The sequence below is a fragment of the Triturus cristatus genome, chromosome 10 (assembly GCF_964204655.1).
Source record: "Triturus cristatus chromosome 10, aTriCri1.1, whole genome shotgun sequence".
Taxonomy (NCBI): Eukaryota; Metazoa; Chordata; class Amphibia; order Caudata; family Salamandridae; genus Triturus; species Triturus cristatus.
Window position 1 is genome coordinate 122,713,243 of NC_140593.1, and position 24,949 is coordinate 122,738,191.

General features: G+C 46.4%; 1 protein-coding gene across 4 annotated transcripts in view; it reads left to right on the plus strand.

Annotated features, from left to right (window-relative positions):
• The window catches only part of CNOT10 (CCR4-NOT transcription complex subunit 10), a 418,130-nt gene that overhangs the window by 313,039 nt on the left and 80,142 nt on the right, over positions 1-24,949 (plus strand). For all 4 annotated transcript variants that reach the window (XM_085630585.1, XM_085630583.1, XM_085630584.1 and 1 more), the window contains one exon: positions 59-232. In XM_085630585.1, coding sequence (XP_085486711.1) covers positions 59-232 — 174 coding nt within the window. The remainder of the gene's footprint in view (positions 1-58; positions 233-24,949) is intronic.

Below are 24,949 nucleotides of genomic sequence, written 5' to 3' on the forward strand. Positions count from 1 at the left end.
TGCAATATGAATAATGTGTTCTGAAGTTGTAATTTATTTTTCCCCCCCCCCCCAAAAGCGATGGGCAGTCCTCCGCTATTCCTGTAGCCAGCATGGAGTTTGCAGCCATCTGTCTAAGAAATGCTCTGCTTTTACTTCCTGAAGACCAGCAAGACCCCAAGCAAGAGAACGGTTCTAAAGCCAGTAGCCAAGGGAATGTAGATAACTGCAGTGAAAACAGTGAAGCTTGCAGGTAAAGCCACCATGTTCTGAGATACTGTTAATGTCCATTTTAAGGTAGAACAGCCCAGTGAGAAGTAGGGATCTGATCTTGGAACATTTCAAAATGAGATTACACTAAGATTTGCAAAAAATAAAAACATCTTGAATACTTCAGTTATTGTAACTGTCGGTGTGCTTGTAATGCATTGCACTTGATGATTTATTGTTGACGTTATGAAGTTTTAAATGTATAAACATAGATATTTTAATTGCTTTTCAATTGTCCTTGTTTGGATCATATGAGCCATCATAGGAATACCAAAATAATCAATCACTAAATCCAGTACTATTCTCACCATGTGCATGTTGGTGAACTGCTTCAGTCTCTGAAAAGATGGCACTTGCTGTCGAGAATCTGTTTTACCAACTCTTCAATTAAAATCCAGACCACCTAATTAAATGAAACAAACCGTGAATAAAATAGGATTAAGGAAAGAATATCTGTCTTTAATTTTATATTGAAATTGTGGTTCATCATACTTGGTAGAAACTCAGTGTGGTTTACTTTTCTATTTTATCATCATGTCTGCATAATTCAGAAATTCTGTCTTATTCCCTAATGCGGCTGCTGGCAATCAAATATAACCTATCTATATACTCCTAATTAATGAGGGAACTGACAAAGACAAGCATTCACATGGCTGGATAGGGTATGACTGTGTACTTTGTGCATGCATATGTTTTCATTTCCTCTGGGCTGTGCTGGGCAGAGGTTGAACCCTGTGAGCACCTTCTGCCTCTAGTGAAGAGGTCACTATTGGCGTTGTCCTGTGTGAAACTGCTCACTTCTCTCTAGTGCTGGTGTCTTATCTGGTGTGTGGTTGCTCTCTAATTTCCCTGTGTAGCAGCCCTGTTCTCCTACTTTTGCAGGATCTCGTTTGCCTGTTCTCCAGTCACCTTTGTCTGATTACTCTGCTGTTCTGTGTGTGACTGACATCTTGTGTTCTTGCTCTCTGATCTCCTGTGTGTGGCTACACCGCTTTTTGTGGATGTGCGTGCACCCGTGAGATCTGTCTTTTAGGAAATAGTGATACTGTTTTGAAGAGTACTTAGCCATTACATCTAAATCTAACCCTGGGCTTCAGTCGCCCTTATTGCTCAATGCAGAGATTCTTTTGATATGGTATGCAACAAGTAAGTGAAATCCAAACCTTAACTTGCCACTTTACTTTGTGGTAAGCGGCCACTTTCTAAATGTATCCAACTTCAAGCTCAATCTTGTATCATGCAGTTCTTCCATTCCTGGCACACCAACATTTCATCTTGTGAATAGCTCCTGGCATTTAGCCATCTAAAAACAATCTGTTCTGCTGTATGTAACACTACTAAGAACGACCCTTGATAACAAGCATGACCGTGAACTGGTGTTGCACCAAACTATGTGCATCACAGTCTGATGATAGACAGACAAATGATGTGGCGGACTGTTACTTGTCTAACCTTGTTAAATAAAGTTGAAATATTTCAGCAAGTCTGTCTGTCCACCCAGAATTTGTTTTTCAAGTCCTACACATACTCACACATTGTCATTGACTCAACCAATTTACCAGCCACTAATATGCATGGCAATCACTCCAAGTCCTCTGTCAGGTGAACTTCATTTGACTCGCGCAGTGTCTCAGCTGCTGCTAAACAGTATCTAAAAGATTTTTCACCTAGTACATTACTGGATTTGTCCACCTCATGTGTTTTATTGTTTGCCATAAACCTTCAAAATGTATGACTCTTCACTAACCTACATCTTATATGCTGAATCTTTCTTCCACTGCTCAAATGTGAGATTTCCACAATTGAACTCCTTTACAAACCTGCTTTACGTAACAACCTAAAATTGCCTTTCTCTTCCGCACCACATATATCTTGTGGGTTATCTTCCTAATTGTACACTGCCCATTGTTCGCTAAATGACACACATGGTTATGAGTGATCTCTCCTTTTCTCCTCATGCTCTGCCAGACTAAATCAGAAAGTAATAAATCTTCTGCTGCCACTAATTTGTCAGGCCAGAAAACTCAGTATCCATTCTCACAGGGCCATGCAGTTGCCTAATAGCTTATGTCCTGAGCCACTTTGCTTTTTAGGACAGGAGAGTGGCAGGCTCTGAATTACTAACCAACCTCCTGGTCCGTGAAGGTTTTTCATGCACCTCAAGGAGAAAAACCCGCTCCCACCGCTGCATGCCTGTAGTTCTAGTCTGACCCACAAAACTAACTGTAAGGCAGCCACAAAATAAAGAGACATGTGACTTGCCACTGGTTTGTAGAATATATACTCTCCATCCCAAGCTACTCCATTGGTATGATTCCTCACTAAGGAATCAGCATTCCTATCATTCACCTGGCTGCAGCCACCTGCACCTGATCTATGCCCTTCAACTGCTTCTTTAGTGTGTCCAGTTTTACCTCTGCATATGTGAACTGTTTGTATGCCTCTGTTGATTTTGAAAGCATGGTCGAACAGTGTTCTCATCCTCATAAAGGTGCCTATTTTAGGGTCCCAGCATTTGCCTAGAATCGCATCACCTTCCCTCTCTTCTTCGATCATTGCAGCTACCACTGGGGCTGGCCAGTACACCACATATTATCCAACCTTCTACACAAATCTTCTTACTGTCACCCTTCTCTGGAAGCCACCTTCTCTAGGTCTTTGGATACTTTTAATGAACACTGTAAGGAGGGTTGCGGACACAATAGCTCCAGTTTCTTTTCCCTGTCCACAAACGGCCAGAAAATATTAGTAACTCGGGTGTGAACTCGGAAGGTGCCTTGAGTTTGCCTGAAAAATCCTATGTGTTGCTCTGCTTCACTATATAGATCAGATATTTCCTCAGCCTCTGTAGTGTCCCCTTTGTCAATCTCCACTTGGAAGCATCCTCAGCCTCACTCCATACATGCATATTCTGATTATCTCAGCTTTGTTACCTGGTGTTCAGGGATGTTCTCTAAATAGTTTACATCTCACCCTCTGGGATGACATTCCCATCTGTCACCTGATATGTCTGTTGAATCTGTGGTAGCAAACTATTTGGGTGCTGCGCTGCCTTTTTGGTAATAACCCCAAAATCGACCCCCTTTATCTGAATGAGTTCTTATATAATGAAGGAAGTTATTCTTTACTTCATTATGTCTATCCCTTAAATGCCATAACTTACTTTCCAGTTCCTTGATATCATCCGCAAGATCACAAATAGTATTTCGATTTGTCACTTTGTTGGCAGTACATAATCAGTTTCTCCTCCATTTGCAATCCCAAAGTGGACTGTGTGACCAATAATTTTCACTCATCGACTGTAAATTGGAGTGCCCTCCACACCTCATATAAACATTTGTGATCTTTTGCTTCCTTTAGTTTGAATGTGCTTGTCGATATGCACATAGACAACTTCCCCCATAATTTGACCCAGTGTTTGAGACTCCGGGTACTTCCAAGCTACAGCCACTCACAGAATATGCAGACCTTCCAAAGCAAATACCCTACATTGATTGTCATTCTTTGTTCGATGCAGTCCTGATTGTTCCCCATCCATTATGATGGGTGACATCACCCTTCCTCTACTCTAGATGTTTCCCAAATAATCGCTGCATAAGCTGAACTGAGAGGCAGGCTACACTCTCCTTTCCTGCTGCCAACAATATGTCGGACAAGAAAACTCAATAACTCTTCTCATGAGGGCCAAGGGGTTATATAGCATCTCCTACCCTGAGTACACTCTCTTCACTTAGACTGGGAATGTTCTGGATTACCACCAACCTCCACGCTTACTGCCAGTCCATCATACACCCAGCTGGACACTGAACACTTAGTAAGGTGTGAGAATCTTTATTCAGCATATGTGAAACAGTTCTACCATGATGCCTGTATAGACAGACACAACAATAGCAGACTTCTGCATTGTTTACCCACAAAGATAATAGTTTGATATTTGTTAGCAACAGTTATCAAGGCAAAATCACACAGACCTGGTAACTTGCATATTTGGTCTGTTAAGCTACATTCGCTAATCATTGCGTTCTAAACTCCTCCTTTCTTGTCACGTGACTGTCATGAATCATCAGCCTTATTGGCCTCTCATTTGGCTCAGGTGCTAAATAAATGTTGCCCTTGCTCTCCTTTTTTCAACTGTTCATTCGTAGCCAGGGCATTGTGTCCCAACCGCTGCTGTGTATTGTTTTCTTTATTCTTCTACCAGCTCATTCTTAGCCCTGACACTCCACCAGGCATTGTATTCCAATCCTTGTTGTCTGTTTTCTTGGTTATTCTGCAGTTCATTCTTAGTCCTAACAATTAGCAAGACCAGGGCATTTTATTACAGTAATTGGGGTGTACTTTAATCTTGATTCCCAGCAAGGCCAGGGCATTTTATCACAGTAATTGGTGTGTACTTTACTGTTGATTCCCAGCAAGGCCAGGGCATTTATCACAGTAATTGGTGTGTACTTTAATCTTGATTCCCAGCAAGGCCAGGGCATTCTGTAACAATCATTAGTGTGTTCTTCTGTCTTGATTCCCAGCAAGTCTAGGACATGGTGCATTCTTCAGCCTGAGTCACCACAGTCCTGTCTCAGCTGTGCCCTGCCATATCCAGCATCAGGTTCCCAGTCATAAACCATGACTAACTACTTAGCTCACCTTTCTATTGCCCTTGTGTCTTGTCTCAATTGCCTGCCTCATCCTGACAACTTGTCTTGTAAAAATATCCAGTTGCGCCACCTACTCCATAAATCAATTAGTTGGGCTGAGACGGGGTATCTGTGCTGCTATACGTGCACCATACTGTGTAAGCATGTACACTAATGCAGTACATTGTCAAGCAGTCCTTTTATGCAGTGATATTGTACTTGCCACTTGTACAGCAGGTGTGCATCTGTATCGCTGTACACTGTGCACACCGGTCATCCAGTTCATTTGTGACGAAATAGCGCATAAAGACTAAGTGTTGACTGAAATTTGCAGTTGTAATAATTTTGGCACAGTCTGTTGCAGAATATGAACCATGTGGTAGAGAAGGGTGTTCTGCATCTAATGGCCATCTGATAGTTAAAGATCCTGATGGTGATGAAATAGTTTCGTAGAGCGCAACTGATAGCCGGAGGCATTTGGTTCTACAAGACACAGCCTCCAAAGAGGAAGATTAGTTCCACAAATAGCCACGTTGTTAGCTTTTTACGGAAGAGCTTGAGAGTAGGACAGATGTCAATGGGATGCATTCCAAAATTAAACAGCCAAGTAGAATAAGAAATTGCCTGTCTTGCCTGCAGTGTTTAATTTGTGGGACAATTTGTTTAATGCTGAATGCTTGGTGAAGTAAACCGGGTGAACGACATTGATGACTCGTCAGGGAAATTTAGAACTTTGAAAATGATCCGTTGGTATATGGATAACAAGCACAAGTTTGGCAAGATGAGAGGAAATAGAACCACGTGCTGGTGGAAAGTTAAAAAATAAGCTTGCAGCGGAGTTTTGCAATTTGAAGACATTGAGATCGGTAATGGGGAACGGAGTTTCCATAGCTCACCCTGGAGGAAGTAAGTGTCTGGAGTCCTTTTGCGGGATTGCAAAGAAAGCAAGGGGAGGACTTTCCGCAGAATTCTTAGGAATTGCGATTCTCCTATTAACATGACCAGAGAATCTGGATTTCATTAAAGACACGGAGGCTAACATTATGCTTACACTTTTAATTGCGTCACCAGGACAGACGCATACATCACAAAGGAAGTATTCCAAATAGAACATTAACCACAGTAAAAGGCATGAGCCCACAGTATTCTGCCTCTTTTAAATCGCGAAGAAAACAGGATAAGTTCGATAAAATCCTTTGAACTTAGTAAGTGAAGAGAAAACGTCTTGATGAAACGTAGGAAGTCACAGAAGGAAGGACACCGAAGATGGAGAAGAAGGAAAAGACTCTAATCCAAAATTCTTTCGAGAGCATCTGCAAAAGAGAGAAAATTAGTGCAAGTATGACAAGAGCAAAAGACTGATGTCAAACAACAATGTATGAAAAACATAAGTCAGGTCAACAATGTCAAGTCAACCAAAATCTATAGAATTGAACAATAAACATTAGAATAACTTCTATAGAAGCATAACAACCTCCAAAGGGAAAGAGGAGGGGGGGATAATGTTAGCCTCCGTGTCTTTAATGAAATCCAGATTCTCTGGTCATGTTAATAGGAGAATCGCAATTTCATTACAAGACCGGAGGCTACAATTATGCTTGTTGGTAGCTTTGTAATACTACATCAGACACATGCGGGATAGGTTTACAGTAATGATGAGCAAAGGTCCGAGCATTAGACCAATCAGCAGCCTTGAGGATATCATCCAACTTACCTCCGGACCAGAAGGACTTACTGGCCATAGCACCTCTGATAGAGTGTGGTTTAAAAATATTAAGGTCGATACCTGCTAGGTTCATCACAATTTTAACCCATCTAGAGATAGAACTGGAAGAAACAGGTTTATGTGGTTTAACGAAGGAGATGAGCAATTGGTTTGCATTAGGAGGTCGAAGAGAATTCATTCTAGAGTCGTATTCTTTCATACAGTCAACTACACAGAGTTTGGGATAATCATCAAAACGAGGGTAAAAAATAGAATTGGACATGGTCTTTGTTCTTCTGAAGAGCTCAAAGTTTACTCCGAACATGTTATAAGATCTATTAGATATCTCCAGAGCCTTGACATCAGAGACTCTACGACAGGAAATTAAGCAAAGTAAAGTAGCTAGTTTAATAGAAAGTTTTTTATTGTCTAAGAGTGAATTAATGGGCCAATCTGAAAAAAGGTCAAGGATTAGGTTCACATCCCAAAGGGATTGATATCTGGGTCTAGGAGGTCTTCTGAGTCTGATACTTTTAAGGACCCTGCAAATAATTGCATTTTTACCAATAGTTTTACCGTTGACGAGGGAGTGGCCAGCGGAGATGGCAGATCTATAACAATTGATAGATCTATAACTAAGGCCTCTTTCAAATTGTTCCACTAGAAAGTTGATTGTCAACGATAGGTGCCTGAACGGAATCCAGATTCCTTTCCAAGCACCAACGAACCCAAGATTTCCAAATGTTGTTGTATCGGTAGTGTGTGCCAGGGGCCCAGGATTCGCCGAGGAGAATTGAAGCTGTTGACGAAAGTCCTGAGAGATCATTGGATCTCCTGACACTCTCCAGGCAAGAAGGTTCAGTTTCCCTGATTGAACCATGGGGTGAAGATGACCGTCTATGTCTGTAAGAAGGTCCGCAAGGAAGGGAATTAGGAATGGGGAGTCGTAGCTCATCTCTAGGGCAGTTGGGAACCAGGCTTGAGAGGGCCAGAAAGGAGTGATTAACACGATTGAGCATTTGTGGAGTCTGACTTTCTGAAGCACTCTCTGAATCATGGAAAAGGGGGGGAAAGGCGTAGCTGTTTTTGCCTTGCCAAGATTGGAGGAAGGCGTTCACTGCCAGAGCACCCGGATCTGGCATCCAACTGTAATAATTCACGATTTGGAAGGTTAGTCTGCTGGCAAAGAGGTCTAAATCCAGAGGTCCCCATTAGAAGTTGAGGGAATTGAAGACGGAGACGTTGAGTTTCCAATCGCTGAAGTCCAGAAGGAACCTTGAATTCCAATCTGCCGATACATTGGATTTGCCTGGGAGATATTCGGCTCTTAAGGCGATTTTGTGTTCCAAACAGAACATCCAAAGTTTCTTGGCAAGATTGGAAAGGTCGGCAGATTTGGTTCCACCTAGACGATTTATGTAGGCGACGGCGGAGATATTGTCCATTTTCAGGATGATAGACCTGCCCTGAATGAATTGTTTGAAACTCATCAGGGCGTAAAGACCAGCTGTCAATTCCAGAAAATTTATATGATGTAAGGATTCTTCCAGAGACCAAATTCCACCAGTATTCTGGCCTTGAAAGCATGCTCCCCAGCCATGAAGGCTGGCATCTGATTCTAAAACGAATTCGGGAGTTGAGCCAAAAATTGCTTTCCCGTTCCATGCCTCTAGGTTGTCTAACCACCAGGTCAGTTCTACCTTGGCCTCCTGGTCTAGCGAGATAAGGTCTCCGTACCAGAGGCCCGATTGAAGGGCCCTCGCTTTCACCCTCTGAAGTGCACGATAATTTAGAGGGCCTGGGAAGATGGCTTGAATCGAAGAGGAAAGGAGACCTAGTAATCTGGCTAGTTCCCTTAGGGGAAAACTCTGAAGTTTTAGGATATGTCTTATTTCTTTTTTTATTTTGGATATCTTTTTTGGAGGAAGAAGTAGAAGACAACTTGTGGTATCTACTGAAAAACCAAGGAATTCCAGTTTTTTTGAAGGTGAAAGGATGGATTTTTCTCTGTTTATAATAAACCCCAGGTTTTCCAAAAGGTCCATCACAGTATTTAGATCTTGGAGAATTTGACAATGGTCCTGAGAGAGGATGAGGATATCGTCTAGATAAAGTATCATGCGAATACCTTTCCCTCTTAAGCAGGAAGCGATTGATCTCATTACCTTGGTGAAACACCAGGGGGCTGAAGAAAGTCCGAAGGGGAGAGCTTTGAATTGGAAAAGACGGTTTTTCCAAAGAAATTGAAGGAAGGGTTGGTGGGTTTTGGCCATAGGAATCGTGAAGTAGGCGTCTTTTAGGTCTAACTTTACAAGCCAGTCGTCTTTTAGAAGTAAATCCCTCAGAAGGTGAATACCTTCCATCTTGAAATGTCTGTAGACAAGGAATTTGTTGAGGGCTCTTAAATTTATGACGTGTCTCCACCCTTTGTCTTTCTTCTTGACAAGGAACAGGGTGCTGATGAATTTTAGCATCTCTAAGGGGACTTCTACTATAGCACCCTTCTGAAGCATGGAGGAGATCTCCTCCTCTATAATCTTTTCCTGATCTAGGGAAAGAGGCATTTCTTTTGGGAAAGAAGATTGGTAAGGAGTTTGGATAAAGTCCATCATGAATCCCCTCACAGTATTTAAAACCCATGGGTCTTGTGTTATCAGCTTCCAGTTGTTGAAAAAGAGTTTGAGTCTTCCACCCACCTTGGGGATAGGAGGGTGGGGAGAAAAGGTAGAAATTATACTCACTTTGGTTGCTGTTGTCGGTAGATGCTCCGCGGGATCTGAAGCTTCTTGAGCGAAACCCTCTTCCTCTTTGCGGAAAGAATTGGGGAGTGTTTACGTTGAAGAAACCCCTTCCGCCAAATCCTCTTCCTCTAGGATAGGGCCTTCTGTTGAATCGGCCGGAAGACTGGCCCCGTCTACCGGCCCTTCCGAAAAGGTTATTAGAGTTAAAAACTCTCTTCATATTCTGATGTGCTTTATCAAGGGCTGTGAACGTAGAAACGTATTTGCCTAGGGTCTTAATGAGGTCTTCCCCGAAAAGCAATGCTTTAGGGTTTGCAGAAGGTTCTTTGTCTGCTAGATCACTGAGTTTCGGGCTAATCTTGGTTAGAACTACTCTTCTCCTCTCAGAATTCAGGCTGGCATTAGCGTTGCCTAACAGAACAAGGGCTCTCTGACTAAGTTCTCTAATGAGTTCTGTGTCGAGGGGAGTGCCATTAATATGGCTTTCTTCAGAAATATCAATGATTCTTGCTAGTGGGCCCAGAATGTCGAGGACCCTATCTTGGCAGCCTTTTAAGGATCTCTCCATGCCCTTTCTAGGATCTCTTCCGAGTTTGAAGAGGTACTTGATAAGTTCTGGGTCAAGATTAGGAGTCTGGCAAGTCTTATCTGCAATGGAAGGTCGAGAGCATTCAGCTCTTAGTAGGTTCCGAGCATCTCTATCAAGGGGGTTTCTCAGCCATTTGTTTATAAATTTGCTCACGTGATCGTGAGGAATCCAATCTGAGCTCCTGGGGTATTTAATGTTGAGAGGAGAAAACTTCACTTGGCCCAAAGGGTCTAGGATGGTATCTTTTGAGTGAGAGAGGTCTTCATCTAGAGAGTTGAATTCGAGATCGTCTTGATCTAGGTCTAGGACATATTCGTCCGGTGAGTCAGAGGCGTCATCAATATAGAGATCATCATCAGTAGCGAGGTCATTGTTTAGAGCATTTTGATATTTTGTGCCGCAGGGGACACCATGATATTTTGTGCCGCTGAGGACACCTTTATGTATTGTGCCGCTAGGGACACCTTTATATGTTGTGCCGCTAGGGACACCCAGGGAAAAAGAGGTACGATGACTTCCCGTAAAAGAAGAGGTACTAGCCCCTTCAGTGCTCTTGGGGAAAAATTCTATGTTTTTACTTTTGTTGGCTCGTTTTCCCCTTGTGTGAGTGAGATCATCATTAGGGAGAGTATGTTGGTCAAGGGAGGTAAACTCCTCATCAGATAGGAAGGATCTTTTAGAAGTCATCACTTTAGACAAGGTCTCCAACATACATGATCTCATTTCCTCGTGAATGATGTCTTTAAAAGCCTCATTATTTAAAGTGGGGGTAGGCGCACTAGCCTCTGCTTCGTCTGAGTCGAAATCAGACATGATAGATAAAGGTAGAGATAATATTATTTATTAATTAAATATTAATATGTAAAATGCTCTCCTTCTCTCTCTCTCTTTTTTTTTTTTTTTTAAATATAATAATGGGGATAATAAATAATATTAAGTTATATATATATTTTTTTTTTTATAAATTAATTTTAAAAATCCGGCTTGAGAATTAGGTTTGAATAAGGAATAGCTGAAAAGCCTATTAGTTTCTAAATCCTCAGTGCAATTTGTTATTTAATTAAAAAAGGGACTTAAGCTGGAGAGAAAACGCTGGATATCAACTGTCCTCCTCCGGTGATCGAAACGTGCTCGAGCGCGATCACCGGAGGTTGTTTATGGCCTGGTTGCCATGGCGCGCCTGACGCGTGTATTGCAGACTGAGAGGGATTCGAGGAATGATCCTTGGCAACACGACGACGTTAGCGTCGCGTTGCCAACGTCCATTCCTCCATTAGGGAAGGGGAAAGGTGCCGCTGTAAGCCCCCGAAAGGGCAGAAAGACGCAGGAAAGCAGAGCGCACCGTGGGGCGGGCTGCGGGAAGTGAGATCGACTATGAGCGGCGCAAAACAAAGAAACGAAGGAAACAGCGCAAGGTAGGGTCCAACCTCCATAAATTGGAGGCGGGAGGGAGAGAAACTGTGCCGAGGGAGGGGGGGGCGAAGTCCCGAAAGGAATCAAATGGGGGGCGGGAGGCCCAAGCGTGTGAAGGTGCAAAAGCACGAAGAACATAAGATTGCGAGCAGGCAGGGTATAGAGGTAGATGACACCCAATAAGATACATCAAAATAGGTTAAAACATCGCATGAATTGAGCAACCAATATAAAGACAAGTTAGATAAGGTATCACAAGAGAGAACTTATCTGTCCTGGAGCCGCTTTTAAAAGTAGCAGAATACTGTGGGCTCCTGCCTTTTACTGTGGTTAATGTTCTATTTGGAATACTTCCTTTGTGATGTATGCGGCTGTCCTGGTGACACAATTAAAAGTGTAAGCATAATGGTAGCCTCCGGTCTTGTAATGAAATTTGAAACAGGTGACGGCTGCATGCTTATTTTGAGTGGAAAACAAAAGAAGACTCCTAACTTTTTTGCAGACAGAACACGGGCCGTATTACGTATTGACATTGTTTGCGCCGCATTGGGGGCAGCCGCGACCTCGCGCTGCCCTGGGGGCAGCGCATTCATGTGAAAATACGGAGCAGCCGATCCGTGTTTTCACAGTGCAGGCGGCACCCGCCTGCACTTTCAAAGGGGTTTAGAGATCCTCTTGCAGGCAGGTGCAGTCACTGACTGGTCCCTTGGACCCCCTTTACCCCCTGCAGAGGGCTGCTGTCAGGAGACGCACCGACATTGCGCCAACTTTTAAATGACGCTTCCTGAGGGCTTCTTTGACTCTGTGCCCGCATCTGTAATATGGAACAGGCATAGAGTCAAAGGAATTCCCTCATATGCATAGGGCACGCCCCTATGCAAATGAGGGAACACCCTCTGTTGATAGCGCTGGCGCTTTAAGTGCGCCAGCGCTATCTGTATTATAGAAGGGGATGCACAAGAGTCTGTGTGCCCTTCTATAATACCAAAATGCCCCAGGGCGCGCAAAGCGGGCGCAAACTCCCGTTGCGCCCCGGGGCACCTTATGTAATACGGCCCCAGGTGTAGGACAAAGTACAAGTGCAGGATGACCAGATGGAGTCATCCTTGCCAAATATAAGAACTGCTGTTATATGCTCATGTTACTGTTGCAAGGATTCTGCTTATGCACAGAACTATGCACAGGAAACCAGGACCTCAGTGAATTGTGGTGTACCAAAAACTCACCTCAGAACCCAGAACCCCTTATCCGACCAGCATCAGTGTCCCATTCGTTATCCGAGTTTTATCTCGGCGGTCCCAATGTATAGACAACCCAGAACAAGCGACTTAGTGTATTCTCAGGAATGGTGGGAATCAGAAATACCTGTTCGGAATTATTCTCATATCAGTCCACAACAGAATAAACAGAGACACAGTAAAGTTTAAAGAGTTTATTTTATAAACCTTGTGTCCTAAGATGCAGTACTTTGGCTAACATAAGCAGACAAATGATTAAGATCAAAACCATCAGCATAGTTACAATACCATAGAAAAATGAAAGGAGAAATCATAATAAAATGACAGTGGATGACAGCCACCTTCCTTTCGCTAGTAAACTAATATTATTATTATTAGACTAATAGAAGGTCTCTAGGCTTGAATGGGGAACCCCATACCGTAAAGATCAGCTTAGTGGAATCACATCACAGGATCAGCTAGACTCTGCTCCTGGGAAAGCTCTTCTTCCGAATGTGTCTAGAACATGCAGCCTGCAATATTAAAAGCACTCGACTTTCAGGTATTTGCAGCAGCGTGCGTGTTATGGCTAAATAGTGGGCCGATCAACCTGAACCCAACAACATGCACCGTCTAGCGACCCAGACTGTTTCTTTACACAATGTTCAGACCAAGGTCGCAGCTCACTGTTAGGGATGTGAACAACAGACAGTTCTCATGTGAAGCAAAGGCGAGCAAGCATTTCTTAATTAATAACATGTAACTACAGTGTTGTGTGCAAAAGCAGCAAAAGTGGCAAGATGGCTTTCTAACATCTAACGCAGTTGTGCTAACTTAGCATTGTACGTATATAAATAGCAGTCTTCACTACATTACGTGTTTATAGAAGATGTCATGAGTGATATAATATGGGGGCAATTAGTCTGTGCGATGATATTCACTGTAATATTGTGAATTGAATTGTCCTATTGACACTACTGTATATGTTTAAAAATCAAATTACAATATGTTTAAAACTATAGATTACCTTAGGGCACGAGTTATAGTTTTTTGAGATAAGTGTAACTGTAACGTTCCTGTAACCTTTGATTTTCTTCAGTGAATATATATGTGTGTGTGTGTGTGTGTGTGTGTGTGTGTGTGTGTGTGTGTGTGTGTGTGTGTGTGTGTGTGTGTGTGTGTGTGTGTGTGTGTATATATATACACACACACATCCACTGGTGGTGGAGTCTGCACAGAGCGAGAGGATTAGCTTGTTGTCAGCATAGGATATGATGTTGAGGCCATGGATTCAGACGATGTCGGTTAGAGGTGTCATGTAGGTGTTGAAGAGGGTGGGGCTGAGGGACGAGCCTTAAGGGACAACAAAGATGGTGCTCTTGGGTCCTGAGGCAAAGGTAGGTAGGCGGATTATTTGGGTTCGTCCCGTGAGGAACGATGCAATCCATCTGAGGGCATTTCCCTGGATCCCGACGTGATGCAGTTTCTTGATGAGTGTGTGGTGGGATACAGTGTATAATGCTACGGAGAGGTCGAGGAGGATCCGGGCCCCCCATTCTCCTGTGTCGAGGATGTGGATGTCATCAGTGGCGGCGATCAGGGCAGTCTCAGTGATGTGGTTAGCATGGAAACTGGAATGGGAGACGTCAAGCGGGTTGCTTCTCTCCTGGTGTTCGGTGAACTGTTGGTTGATGGCCTTCTCGAAGACTTTATGTGCGGTAGTTCTGAAGTTCACTGGGGTCTGTGGAGGGTTTCTTGAGGAGAGGTCTGACTTCTATGTGTTTCCATGCGTCAGGAAAGGTGGCTGAGGAGATGAATTAGTTGAGGATGGTGGTGAGTTGGCAGCAGATTCCTTGCTTCCTGAGGAGGCTGTGGGGGCAGGGGTCCATGGGTGCTCGTGAGTGGATGGAGTTCATGATGACTGTGGTGTTCTGTGTGGTGAGCTGTTCCCATGCGGTGAGTGGCTTGTTGGAGGAGGCTACTGTTGGAGTGTGGAGAATGTGGAGTTCGGAGTATTGTGGTTCGAAATTCCAGTAGATGGTGTGATAGCTTGTTGTGGAAATGGTCCGCTAGAGTGTCGCAGAGTTCCTGTGAGGGAGGGATTGTATGCTCTCTGTCTGTGGGGCAGGAGAACACTGACAATGCTTAAGAGTTCCTTGGTGTGGTTGGCGCTTGTTTCTATACGGTTTGCTAGGGAGTCTTTTTTTCACTTCTTTGAGTTGTTGGTGGTACTGGTTGAGAGCTAACTTGAATGTGGCTCAGTCTGTGGTCTCTCTGCTGGTGCGCCATCTTCTCTCCAGTTGTTTGCAGCTGGATTACATTGTTCTGAGTTGTGGTGTGTACCCGCTGGCTTGTTTGGTGGATCTGCAGGACTTGGCTTGTTTGAAGGGGTGACTAGGTCAGCGGCGTTGGTGATTCAGGTGGTGAAGTTCTGCACTGCTTGTTCCGTTTTGGTTGTGAGTTCGGGCTGGGTGGCGTGGATGGCGTCCATCCATTGGGTCTGTGCCACTTAGTTCCAGCTGCAGAAGGTGGTGTTTAAGGGGGGGGCTGGTGGCAGTGCATGGTAATCCTGTGATGGTGAAGTGGATGACGGAGTGGTATAACATAGCTCCTGATCCAAAATTCAATATAACAACCCACAGGAAAAAGACAATTTGAGAAAAACAATTATGCAAATGAAGAACTCCTATTTATTTTTGATTGCACTCTACCGGAAGAGACACGGTGAAAATCAGGGGCGCGACGCTCGCTTTGCGCATTACAAAGGCCTACTTCTAGCCTATCACTTCTATATACTGCGTTAGAAGTTTACAATTGCCTACTCTCTATGAAACCTATATGTCCCTTATCAATGTCCCTCGTCAGCTGACCTAAAAAGGGAACGTGACATATACAAAAACATGAAGGACTACTTGCCCAATACTGTAGGCTGGATATATCGTCTCTTGGGTTTATTTTGATTGACTGTGGATGTTCTGAAACCGAATGAAATCGTTTTCAGCAACCATGCCTACCAGAGTCCCCTTTTTGGGACTACTCCACTTACTGTTTCGGGCTAAATAGAGTCTTCAATTGTACAAACATAAGCCTTGAAGAAGTTACGTTTGTAACGAAACACGTGTCGGCTGCTGCCTTCTCACACCAACTAAGAAGGTTCAATAATGAGACCTCTACGTGTTGATTTATAAACAGCAGCACAAGATACAAAATTATTTCTGTCATTGGTCTACGTGTACACTGTGTACTTGAATACCACGTATAGTATGAAACTCTGTCAATGAGAAATAAATAGGTGTTCTTCTTTTGCATAATTGTTTTTCTCAAATTGTCTTTTTCTTGTGAGTTGTTATACTGAATTTTGGATCAGGAGCTATGTTTTCCCATACATGAATGGAAATATGTAATTTAATGAGTGCTGAGGTACAACTATAGTGTATTGTTTTACAGGGAAATTATTTTGATTTTCCCAGTGGTGACATCTGTGGTAGTGGGGTGTTGTTTTCTGGTTACCTTGAGAGGCACCATCACTAGTGAACGTATAGAGAATAAACCTGTTATATCTTTTAGAATTGATGTGCTACCTTGTATACCACCACTACCTCCTGTAAATATTGGATGACGGAGTGATCGGTCCAGGTGAGTTCTATAACTTGCGCCCATACCATGCACTGCTTATGACCTCACATATGACATCACTAGTGACATGTTCTATGACATCATTTATGACATCACTGATGGCATTATCCAAGCTTCGTTTTCCCACATATTGGTCTGTAAATTACTACAGCATTAGAGGCCTCACCGTAAGTAGAAAATAGCTCAGGTTAATATCAGCTATTATTACTGCCATCACAGACACCACTCCATTAGGTGTAGAAAGCATGCACTATGTACAACATTGACCCTATACCATGCGCATTACAGTCAGCATAGTTTACACTAACAATCAACCGCAGACCCTCATTGAGTACGGTGTTCAGTCTGTATACAACTGAAAGTCACGATCCCAAAAATTGTGAATGTCTGTTTCAAAACAAATGCTGTACTATGGACCGTATTTATCTGTATCAAACACCTGAAACTTACTAAACCTACATTAAGAAATTGAGTAGAGAGGGAGGAGCCTAGCGCTTGACCAAGATGGCCGCGTGAGCTTTGAGCTCCCGAGACCCTCGTGCCCTCCGTCGACTATCCTGTCTCTAATCCTGTTTGCATGCATGGCATCGTGCAGATGACTAGTCAGGGAGGCGATTGATGCTACCCGCGGTCGGATCGCCCACCGGGAACCGGAGTTATGCATGGCGGAAGATTGAGGCCTATCTCCGAAGGATGCCAGGGGTTGGAGTTGGCAGGATGCCCGGCCTCTAATTGAACAACAGCGGCCAGGCGAGGTGTGAACTACCGGACGGAGGTCTACATCCTTTCACTTTCACTTTCTCGTCCTTTGTTGGCCCTGCCCAGGGAGTGCTCTCGGCTGCCTTATTATTATTTGGACGCTCTGCACGCTACTCTGGTGGCCCATCGCAGGACTGCGCACTCCTGCCTCCTTTCGCTGAGAGAGGGTCGTCCTGATTGAACCGACCTGCTTGAGCCAACCATGTCGGGCAAGGCAGAGGTGGATCGGCCGAAGCCTAAGGCCACCAGGCGGGGAGCCTATACTCAGGCCAACAATATGGACCGCTACGCCCAGCAGAAGGGGTCACCGGGTGGACCGAGCCAGTCGCCGGATGCACAGAAGGCTGCCTCACCCTTGGCCCCGGAGCTCTCGCTCCAGGATGTCATGGGAGCGCTCGACGGACTGCAGACTTCGATTGGGAGACAGTTTGATGCCCTGGCGCACAAAGTGGATGCCATCTTGGTGGACGTTAATCTGATCCGTGCGGATTTGGGCAAAACGAATGAACGAGTTAAAACCCTGGACCTCAAGACCACGGGCCTCGCCGCTGATGTCTCGGAACTACAGACCGAGGTCCGTAAGTTGCGGACCGAGAGTGATCTCGCCGCCCGTCGGCTGGAGGACTTTGAGAGCCGGGCCAGGCGCAACAACGTGCGCGTTATAGGGGTCCCGGAGTCCTCGGACGAGCCTTCTGTAGACCTGCTAGTGGAGGACTTGGTGCTTAATCATCTGCAGCCTAAGGGTCTTGGAAAGTTTTTCGCAGTTGAGAGGGCACATAGGGTGCCGGGTGGTAGGCCCAAGGTGGGAGCCCCACCGAGGCCGATTGTCGCCCGGCTCTTTCATTTTCGAGATCGGGACGCTATCCTGCAAGCATCGAGGGTGACGGGCCCGGTCCCCTTCCAGAACGCTTCGGTGAATTTCTATCCTGACTTCACCCAGCAGGTGCAGAGGCAGAGGCAGGGCTTCCTGGGGGTGAAGAGGCGGCTTCGGGAGAGGGAACTGAAATATGCCATGCTCTTCCCTGCGAGACTACGTGTGGTGTACGAAGACCGAACATTCTTTTTTGAGTCGCCTGTCATGGCCGAGGAATGGCTGGACGCTCTGCCCCGACGACGGACGGGAGAGGACACTGCCGCAGATGGGGACAGTGGCCGGGATGAACAAGGTTGATGTCTTCGGAACCGGACTGACTCGTTTTGACTCCAGTTAATGACTTGAACAGAATGCAGTAAATACGGAGGGTTGTGGGAGGACGAGGGGAGCTCTTTCCTCCCTTAGGGTACTTTTTGTAGATTTTGGGTTCGGTAGGGCGACAGGCACACTGCAAGTTGGGGGGGCTTTGTAAGCTGCAGCAGGGGTGCAGGGTGGGGGGGATAGTTGGGATTTTGGGTTCGTTGTTGGGGGGTTTGTTTATGCAAGGCGTATTGACTATTTCCAGGGCTGTTCCATGGTGGCTCTTCGGGTGTGGGGTGGGCCTCCTTACGTTTGGGGATGGGGGGTAGGGGTTTAAGTGTTATTAGCTGGAATGTTAATGGTTTGGGGGATCGCATTAAGCGCGGGATTGTTTTGCAATTCTTGAAACGGTCATTACCAGATGTCACCCTACTGCAGGAGACGCACCTTATAGGTAACATGTGCTATGCTCTTAATAGGAAGGGTTATAAATTCGTAGCACATTCGGGATTTTCCTCTGGGTCCAGGGGTGTGGGCATCCTAGTCAGAGCCTCGCTACCATTTGAGGTGGACTCCACCATTGTTGACGATAGGGGGAGGTTTGTGGCGGTGGCGGGGCGGTGGGAAGGAAGAACTTTGGTTTTAGTTTCGGTTTATGTCCCGCCGGCCCTGCAGGCCTCCACGTTTACAGATCTGGGTAGGGCTTTGCTGGATCTCCCGGGGGGTATGCTTGTGGTGGGGGGTGACTTCAATGCTGTCGGCTCTGGGCTGCTGGATAGATACCCGCCCAGAGACACGGGGGGGGCTCAGAAGTGGCTTCCAGACTTTCTTGACACACTTGGCCTGATAGACTGCTGGAGGCTCCTGCACCCCACACAGAGCCAATACACCTTCCACTCCGGAGCGCATGGTAGCCTCTCTAGGATTGATTACCTGCTCACTCTGGCTGCGCACGCCTCAATGGTGTCCGAGGCCAGGCACATGGCGCGTGGTATATCGGACCATTCGCCAGTGTGGGTCAGGCTGGATGTTGGCCGTGAGGGAGGGGGAAGAGTGGCTCCTATTAACCCTTGGTACTTCTGAGACCCCAAGATGCGCAGCGCACTGGTGAAGACAGTTAAAAAAAATTTCAAGGATAATCAGGGATCCGTGGACTCGGCAGTGTCGCTGTGGGAAGCGTTCAAGACCGTGCTGCGCGGGGAGGCTCTCTCCCTTGTAGTGGCGGCCAAGCGGCGGAGAGATGGCGAGGTCATGCAGGTTGAGGAGGAGATTGTGGCTTTGGAGGGAGCGCTAGAGGAGGAGGTTACAGAGGCCTCCCTGCATGAGCTGAGCTTGAAGCAAGCCGAGTATAAGGACCTGGTGACGAATGTCGCTAAGACCCTCAGTAGGGAACAGCAGGGCCGTTTGTATGATGTTGGTGACAAGGCCAGGAAACTCCTAGCTTGGCTGGACAAAAAAGAACGGGTTAATAGAGTAGTGCCGGAGTTGACGGGAGAGGGGGGAGAGGTGATTGTGGAACCTGAGAGGATTGTGCAGTGCTTCATGGACTATTTCCGTATGGTTTATACCTCCGTGTCGGATAGGCCGCCCGAGGACTCGCGTGACCTCTTGCGTGATATTGCTATGCCCTGTCTTTCCGATGTAGATAGGGACGATTTGGACGGAGACATAACGGTCGATGAGGTGGCGGGAGCTATCCGCGCGCTGAACTCGGGCAAGGCCTCGGGCCCGAACGGCTTGCCAGTTGACCTGTATAAGCTGTTTCCGGATATGGTTGCCCCTCACCTGCGCGCCATGTTCGTGGAGGCGCGGGGGAGTGGGACACTCCCGTTGGATCAGCGACTGGCGACGATTGTTGTTATACACAAAGATCGTAAACCCCGAGATAAGTGTGCCTCATATAGGCCTATCTCCCTTCTTAACGCCGAGCCGAAGATTCTGGCTAAAGTCCTGGCGGCCCGATTGGTCAGGGTGATTGGAGACTTGGTCCACCCTGATCAATCTGGTTTTATTCCGCATCATAACACCGCGTTAAACCTTCGGCGCCTTCATGGCGTGATCGCCAGGGCGGGCACGCTGCGTGAACCAGCCGTTGTGGCGTCTCTCGATGCCACGATGGCCTTTGATACGGTGGAATGGGCATATTTGTGGGCGGTGCTGGCCAAGTTCGGCTTTGGCCATGGCTTTGTGAGCTGGGTGAGGTTGCTGTATGAGGGACCCTTTGCGAGTGTGGTGGTAAATGGCCGGGCGTCGACTCCGTTTCAGCTTGGGAGGGGCACTCGGCAAGGTTGCCCCCTGTCGCCATTGTTGTTCGCCCTCGCCCTTGAGCCATTGGCGGCGTGGATACGCTGGAACCCGGCTATACGGGGACTTAGATGGTCGCCCGAACACGAGGACCGCATTTCGCTATATGCTGATGACATCCTGTTGTATCTTGCCTCGCCCAAGAAATCACTGATAGTGGTCTGTGACGTTCTTACATCTTTCGGTAGGAATTCGGGTCTCGTCATCAACTGGAGTAAATCGTATTTATATGTTCTGAGTGGCGAGGTTCCACCGATCCCGCGAACTTGTTCAATCCAGATCGCTCAGCAGGGCTTCGTGTATTTGGGGATCTTTATCTCCACGGACTCCGCTTTGCGGTATGAGAGGAACCTGCTCCCTCCCTTGGCGCGACTGCGGCGGGATGTAGAGGGCTGGCGGAGGCTGCCGCTCTCCCTCGTTGGGCGCGCTGCCTTGTTCAAAATGATGTCTCTTCCCCGGTTCCTCTACGCATTGCAGAATACTTTAGATTGGGTACCGGCCAAATACTTTCGGGAGATCGAAAGCCTCCAACGAACGTTGTTGTGGGACGGGCGGCCTCGAATAGCAATTGCTAAGTTGACGCTACCATGGTATGATGGGGGTATTGCGCTTCCAGACATCCGACGCTACTATTGGGCCACCCAGCTGAGCGCGATTAATCATGGTCTCTATGGCCCTGCCCTCAGCCCTGGTTATGCCATGGATAGGTGGTTGCTGCGTGGTGGTAACTATCACAGGGCGTTGTACTCGCGGTCTCTGGACTCGTCCCTCACGGGGCCTACTGGGGTGGCGGTGCGTGTGTGGAAGATGGCAACTGACTCGCTGGGCTGGAAGGATAGGCTCACCCTCGCTACCCTGTTGTTTGAATCTGAAAGATTGGGCAGGCTTTGGCATACGAAAGGTTTTGACAAATGGGACCCGATCGGCATCTCCAGGGTTGGAGATGTGCTGATTAAGGGGAGGGTGAAGTCCTTTGAAGAGTTGCAGAAGGAGTATGAGCTGGGGGCTTCCGAGTTTTTCCGCTATGTTCAGGTGCGTCATGCCCTCCGGTCAGTCCTCGTGGAGGGTCAGAAGGTGCCTGAGTTTTCTCCTTTGGAGGACCGGATCCTTGATGGCCATATGCCTGAGAGCACGATCTCGCTCATCTACAAGAAATTGATAAACGTCCGGGCGGATGCGCTTCTGGGGCTGCGGGACCAGTGGACTAGGGATGGACTCGAGTTGGATGATGAGGATTGGCAGTCTGCTGTTTCCTCTCCCAAGGAGGTTGCGATCCCGTCGCGTCTGAGGTTGGTGCAGCTCAAAATACTGCATCGAGTGTATGTGACGGGGCCAAGGCTGGTTCATATGGGTTTCTCTGAGGAAGGCCTATGTAGGAGGGGATGCGGTATGGTGGGTACCTTCCTGCATATCATCTGGGAATGTGGTGTCATCGCGGAATTCTGGAGGAGAGTCCATGCAGTGATGGGGGAGGTGACGGGCATTGCTATGCAGCCGGAAGCGCGGTGTTGTCTCCTGAATGTCTGGGGGCCCACTGATCACAATGCGGCGCAGACCCAATGGGTGACTCTGGGTAACATGGTCGCTAAGAGAGATATAGCGCGATTGTGGGGATCCGTGGGGCCCCCCACATTGACCGCGTGGAAAGAAAAAATGGATTGGAGTATGCTCAGGGAGAAGACAGTGTATTGCGCTAGAGGCCGCCCTCGGAAGTGGCACGCCATCTGGGGGAGGTGGAATCAATATAGGGGGGGAATATGTCTTGCCCCTGATTTGGATCCCCCCGAGGAACAACTTTCTTCTTGATATTCTTTCCAGCTCAGTATATAAGATGTGATGATTAATTGACTGCTTGGGCCTCTGCTGTCCCCCTTCTTTCTCTTATCATAGAACTGTGACTGTTAGATGATTGGGGTCTGACCTCCCCTGGGGGGCTTTCACCATGGGCACTCAGTGTTTTTGCCTTGCTGGGGTTTGTTGTGTGTTTGTGTTTATTTAAAAATGGAATCTTTTCACTGCTCCTTTAATGCAATGTGGACGCTTCTTTGTCCTTCTCTGTCGAAGCTGCCGAACCTCCGGGTTGTCGGCTGAATAGCTGTGTCCAGACTCTTGACGAAATAAAGGTTTTTTATAAAAAAAAATAAAAAAAAATAAAAAATTGAGTAGATATCAGTAGAAAACTGGGCATTATAAACAGTCCTTACTGTATGGAGAGAGTTTACTTTATACCACATTGTTTGCAAATAGTAAAACTTTCATAAGAAACATACCACAAGTATTAAAAAGCATCTGCTAAGAACAGTATACACTCTATGCAACAGTTGTCAAAAAAGACACTATTTGCTTACAAAAGCCAAGATCTGAAGGTCCTAAACATCCTACTACCTGCACCCTTGATATTGTCATGAAAACTTTACAGATAGCCCATCTTCTCAAGCAAAACAAGCACATGTATATAATGTAGTACCTGATGCACATAGTCTTCTTATTTATGTAGAAATCATCATGCTGACACTATTCTGTCTAATAACTTAAGGCTGCTTAGAAAAGTTAGTATCTACTACGTAGACTCTTACTCCTGTTGAAAACTTTTTCTGCAGTACCAAAAAACTTGTGTGGAACATATTGAACACAAGTCGTCAACTGTCACCTGCACACATAGTTAGTCTTCAATAAAAAGATTTATATTGCATTCAATACCTCTACACACCTATGGTGCATTAGGAGCAGATGTGTTAGGTAAACACACCCATTAGCTGGACCCATGCTGTACAAAACTAGGTAAACCAGTAATATGGTACTTAGCCACTACATAAACTATAAAACAAACTAGCACACTCATTGGAATATGGCATCAGTGATGGCATCAGTGATGTAATTTGAGATGTTGTAGGAAGCTGGCCCTATACATATTGCACTCAAACGAGGTAGACTGTATAGAGAGTCTAGACAACTCTTATTGGTTTACAGGGGCGTGCTTTAGCAATCCCAAAGTGCTCTAATAGTGGTAGAGTGGGCGAGCAGCTTTAGGCTTATCACAGGAGAGTGTTTAGCATTTGTTGCACACAGTCAATAAATGGGGCACACACTCAATATTGAAATCTGACACCAATTTACAAAATGCTGAAAACCTATCTTAAAAAGTAGTGTTCGAGGCATATGAGCTGCAGATTACACACTTCTACATAGATCGCAATCTGGTGTTGGGTCCGGATGTTTGCACTTGTTTTTGTCTTGGAAAGTCTTTGGAAGTCACGAGGTATGAGACTCCTCCTTAGGAAAAACCAAAGGAAATGATGGACAGAGTGTTGAACATTGCAAGCACTCACCCCCAGTCAACTGATCTGGGTTTAATCCATCACCGTTCTTTAGCCCACTCTGCCACCCCAGTTAAGACATGGCCATATGCAAATCAGTCTGACCCTGTGCCGCATGGGAACAGTCCAGCCCGAACTGCCAAGCCATGTCTTCCCTGGACCGGAAACAAGCTTCCTAGGACCGGTTTCTGGCATTTCAGCCGTCTTCAACGATCTTAGGATCATAGTGCGCATGGGCATCGGCTCCATCCTCAGATTGTTTTTTCCCGCCATCGGGTTCGGATGTTTCTCTCGCGCTCCAGTTCGGAACCGTTACCGATTCCAGTTTCGACGCGCAATCCTTCACCTTTTCGACGGTATTGTCTCGAACTCGACCCCTAATTGGCGCGCATCTCTTCTAATCTTCCATTCCGGTCGTCGAAGCAGGCCTTCGGGCCGACCCGAGCCTTGGCATCTGGCTCATGGAAAGGACGCCATTTAAGAAGTGTCCTCAATGTGGGCCGAAGTTTCCCCACACCGATCTGCATGAATTGTGTAACCTCTGCCTCTCTCCCGAGCACGAGGCCAGAGACTTTCCTGCTTGTGCCTCCTTCTGCTCGAAGAAGACCATCCGGGATCGACTAGCTCGAAGGACCATGGCTCGCTCGTCCAGTTCGATCCCCGACGACATCTTCCACGAGGGTGTCGATGTGCCAGAGAAGCGGGTTGAAGAAGAGATCATCAGCGCCTCCGAAGCCGATGACTCCGACATCGAAGAAGTGACTCCAGCTCAACGGGTCGTAAGTACAGACGTCGACCCTGACCCACTCCCTACAACAACAAAGGCTTCGGTCACACCTTCACCTTCGGGCTCAGGTGCACACCGACACACTGCTTCCCATGCCCCGCCCTCGGGCCTGGCACAGAAGCCTACCAAGCCTTCCGGCGACTCAGGCTCGAGTCTGCCTGTTACCGGTGCCCAAAACCAATCATTTGCACCCAAAAAGAAGCCGCACCCATCCTCGGACCGACTGCTACTTCAACACCGAAGCCTCCAACTAGTGACTCCCCGGCACCGAAAAAACACTCGGAGCCGACGAAGAAGCCACTCCCCAAAAGTTCGGACTCACGTTCTTCGGAGCCGAGAAAGGCATTGACACCGAAAAAACTCACAGAAACCGACAAATCGCATGGCTCCAAGCCCAAAACAGCTCTGCAGCCAGCGCCGAAAAAGC